Genomic DNA, 4,578 nt, shown 5'->3' with positions numbered 1-4,578 from the left:
CACACACACACACACACACACACACACACACACACACACACACACACACAGAGTCAATTTCCAAATCTATCCATCACTTTATATACTGTAACATTCCTTGAATCCGTCCAGTCTCTTGGACTTTTACAACATCTTGGGCTGAAAAATGCTGAGTAAGACTCCTTCTTTAATCTCCTGTCATTGCATTCCTGCTGGGATGCCATCTGTTCCACCTCTTGGAGGTCTGCTAATTCATGCAAGATTGCAGTCCATAATACTTGGTTACCGGTCTTACCGGCAGGTTCTTAAACACAACCCTCGTGTCTTCACCGAGTACATTTTTAAAAGGTACATTAATAGTACTAGAGTGGTAGCTATTTCCAACATGAGTTACTGGATATGGAGGCAATGGAAGTTCCTCACAATGTTCCTGTGTATTTTTTACCAAACAGAGCTCGTCTTTTGTTAGACAGTGAGGGTACAGAGAAAGAAAAAAAGGATCCTACCTGTTTTTGGCACTGATATAGGACATGATGTTCTGATTGAAGAACTTGAGGATGAGTGGGATACAGTTAGCAAACACCAGGTGCTGGGAGACAATCTCAAACTGCAGGCAAAGAAAAGGCAGCAGTGTGGAATTGTTAGAGTCTGGAAAGAAGCAACAACTAAAAATGTTACTTTTCTGTATTTGTATGGTTACATTTGGCCTAAATAATAAATAACACCACATAATAAGTTAACACGTCTACTTCCTAGTTTTGTAGTCATAAAGCACTTTTAAGATTACATAAAAAGACATTTGTGATCATTATGTTGACGGGATAGTCCCGGAAGGGAAAATCCATATCACGAGAAACAATATAAGAGAAAAAAAAAATCATTGATGAGCTTCCTGTGTGGCGAGAAGGTCAGGAACCAGGAATTCTATTCTCATTCAGCAGCCATACAAATCCTTCACCTTATCCAAGAAACTTTACTAAGATAAAAAAACAGAAGTGATTCTGCTGCTGAATTACATTTCAGCATTTAAAATGTGCTATGTTTTGCCCTGTTTTCTGTATGGGAGAATTACTGTTCCTTTGCAATGAATGTATCCTGAGAAACAGTTATCATACAGTGTCTCCACTGCAGGTGCATTCAGCCTTTTACGTGTAATCTTGTTATTTTAGCAGCAGAGGGCGCTACCACTATAAATCCGAATTAGAATTACTTTATTGATCCCCAAAGGGAAATTCTGTGTTACAGTTGCAAGAAGTATATAAATATCACAGTAGAAATATAAATAAAAGAAATATAACGAGTGTGGATATGTACGGTGTTTACATAGTTAAAGGAATTTTATGATACAGTATTTACATAATTAAGGAGTTGCAATGGTGAACAGTAATACTGAATAAATAGTAGCAGCAGAGTATTGCACATTATGATTTAAGCTGATGTTATCGCACAAAACAGATAATATTGTCCAGTTTAAAGCTCACTACGTGTCTGTGTGTCAGACACTTAGAGGAATGACTTCCTGTGGCGCTACGTTGTGCATTTTTGGGGAATAAGTCCTGCACTATAACTCAATAGAATAGCCAATGAAAAGAGTCTTAAAGGAACGTCCCTTCCTGGCAACTGAAAATAGAGGAGATAGAGGTCCAAAGGTGGGGGTAGGATGAAAGTAATGGCTTGCTTGACAAGGTAATCAGGTGGAGGGTGGTGAAGGGAGGAGGTGCATGGATACTAGTGTATGTGTGTGCTGGGGGAAGGCAAAATGTAGAAAGAGAATAGTAAGAGAATATAAAGAATAATGTTAAAGGAGAAAACAATGGTAATGTGAGGTGGCTGTAAGGAAGGAGGACCGGAGGTGTGTGTATGTCTGTGTGTGTGTGTGACCTGATAAATATGGTTGAGTTTGAAGTGTTTGAGCAGCAGCAGCAGCAGAGCAGAGATGGCCTTGACGATGATTTCTTTGTGGCGGTTCACGTCAATTCCCAGCTTCATGCTCTGAAGGACTGTGATACTAGAGCGCACGCACACACGCACACACGCACACACACAACACCACCACACACACACACACACACACACACACACACACACACCATCTTCAGGTCTCTAATTCTAACATACAGCTTTGTCTCAGTACAAGAACAAGGAAACTTTCAGTTACTGGTTGGGTGTGTGTGGGGGTGCTGTGATGGTGTGGGTGTGTGTGTGTGTGTGTGTGTGTGTGTGTGTGTGTGTGTGTGTGTCATCTAGTCTTAAACTAGGTCATACTGCAGACCAAAAGAACAAACCCAGAATAAGTGCACATTCAATCAAATCCATCAGCCCAAAATGGCAAAAAAAGGCAACTTTCATTGCAGATATTTAAAAAAAAAAGATGACACAAATAAGTATATTGCAGGCGATTGCTGCCTGACAAACAGTAGTTGTAAATAATGGAGCAATTTCACAACAAACGTCCATTTTAATCTTCAGCTGCCTGATCTAGATGTGTCTCTAGGATTGTGCAGAAGCGCCATTAGAAATAGATTCAAATCAAACTGCAGCAGTCCTTGTCCCCTGTCCCTTGTACTTACGGCATCTCCTCAGGCAGAACATCAGCCAAGATGTTAATGGAGTCCGTTTTAGCTTTGGAGGTAGGAGCTGCAGCTAGCAGCAGCTTCAGGAGGGCAATCTGACACAGGGAACAATGCTGAATATTAGAACCAGTTCCTGTTCAAGATCTATATTTTGTTGTGTAACCGGTAAAAATGTTTTTAGAATGATCCAAGATTGTTGCTAAGAATGCTTGATAAAGACTGTTCTCACATAATTGTCTAGCTACAATTTTAATCCTCAATATTAATAATTCACTTTCCCTTTTTTGGAAGATACTGTAACAACTGAACAACATAGTGACAGGGATGGTGGTGCGTGATGATAAAAAACACGAACATGAACATTATGAGCCACTCACCACGTACTGGGAGAGGTTAGGAAGCATGCCCAGGTACAGCATCTCTGTTGGTGTCTCCTCCACCTCCTCCTCGCCCTATACAACATAACACACACACACACACACACACACACACACACACACACACACACACACACACACACACACACACACACACACACACACACACACACACACACACACACACACACACACACACACACACACACACACAGTAAATCATGCTCACAAACGGTAGCAGTATAAATTCACATCCACAAAATAATTTATATTTCAGGAAACAATAACACAGCCTTGATTAAATATTCACCACATTAAATATTCAGTTCACCTATCCTTGTGGCTATAACAAAAATAGATTTACAGATTTGCAGTGTCATGATTGGCAAAATATAGCACAGAAATTTCAGGGTGACATTACTGACCAGAGTCATCGGACACTGCTGCAGATCGTCCTCCTTTTTGATCTGGACTTCAGCGATGGAAACATATTTGTGCTGGAGAAGACAAAAAAACCACAACAATATCGCACACACACAAAAATTATAATTAATACTTCTTGTAACACACTTAGTTTATATTACTGGATGAATGACAATAAATGTATGCCACTAAGGGGCCCATCAAACACGGAATTACATGACACTAATAAAAAAGAAATGATATCCACACTTCCAATACAATGTCCACACACACACAACATACTCTACACACGCCACAAAATAAAACAAAGAAAGAAAGAAAGCATATTTCAACAGCCACAACACAATCTTGTGTACATAAAATAAAATCAATTTTAAGGTGTTTTAATTAGCATTGCTAACTGACACCCAGAGGGGTATTCCTCTGAGTAACTACACTTTGCAGTTTGTTAAAACAGGAGGTATTGATTTTTAAGTGGGATCGAGCAGAAAGGGAGTATTGATTTAGAAACACTCCGCCATAATGAGCCAAGGCAAAGGAGAAGAAGAAGAAGAAGAAGCAGTTGCGCTACTCACCTGTTTAAGAGTCTTGACACTCTCATGGATGGGTCTGGGCAAGCCCACCAGGGTATCTGTGTCGCTACGAAACAATACATAGTTACACCAGACTGAAGGAAGACAAAACTTTAAAAGATATTTTATTGTCTCAATTGAAATACCTACTTTCCCAGAGTAAAACCGATGAACTTGTTTCTACTGGTCTCAAGGAAGTGCTCGATGTCTTTCTCCCTACACACACGCACACACACGCACACGCACACACACACAAACAAACAAACAAACAAACACACAGATTTGAGAACACCTGCTGCCACAGTTCGTCATATAAACGACCAAATAAACAGCCATTTTTCAATGGACTCATGTGTGCGCAAACCCACACAAACACACAGCATTATCTTTGTCAAATCTCATCAGTCACACTGTGTGCTGCTGCTCTCTGTCAGCCTCCTACTGATCAGCACTTAATCTGCCCTCTGATTCCATGGGAAGACACTCATGTTAGGGATACACAGATGGAGAGCGTATTACTGGATGATAGCGAGGAGAGAAAATTTGAGAGAGGATATTCTAATTTTCTTTTAACGGGCCAATGGCATGAAAATGTCACTTTGAGTTTTTTTTAAACATTAATATGCGTTTCCCCAGCCTGCCTATGGTCCCCCA

The 4,578-nt window shown here is 40.3% G+C and overlaps 1 protein-coding gene across 3 annotated transcripts in view; it reads right to left on the bottom strand.

Annotated features, from left to right (window-relative positions):
• The window catches only part of strip2 (striatin interacting protein 2), a 28,644-nt gene that overhangs the window by 4,609 nt on the left and 19,457 nt on the right, over positions 1–4,578 (bottom strand). For all 3 annotated transcript variants that reach the window (XM_032505164.1, XM_032505165.1, XM_032505166.1), the window contains 7 exons: positions 4,075–4,140; positions 3,928–3,991; positions 3,355–3,426; positions 2,930–3,004; positions 2,550–2,647; positions 1,861–1,987; positions 486–586 (listed from right to left, as the gene is read on the bottom strand). In XM_032505164.1, coding sequence (XP_032361055.1) covers positions 486–586; positions 1,861–1,987; positions 2,550–2,647; positions 2,930–3,004; positions 3,355–3,426; positions 3,928–3,991; positions 4,075–4,140 — 603 coding nt within the window. The remainder of the gene's footprint in view (positions 1–485; positions 587–1,860; positions 1,988–2,549; positions 2,648–2,929; positions 3,005–3,354; positions 3,427–3,927; positions 3,992–4,074; positions 4,141–4,578) is intronic.

This window comes from Etheostoma spectabile, chromosome 23 (assembly GCF_008692095.1).
Source record: "Etheostoma spectabile isolate EspeVRDwgs_2016 chromosome 23, UIUC_Espe_1.0, whole genome shotgun sequence".
NCBI lineage: Eukaryota > Metazoa > Chordata > Actinopteri > Perciformes > Percidae > Etheostoma > Etheostoma spectabile.
Note: the sequence above shows the minus strand (reverse complement) of the source record. Positions and strands in the feature narration are given on the sequence as shown.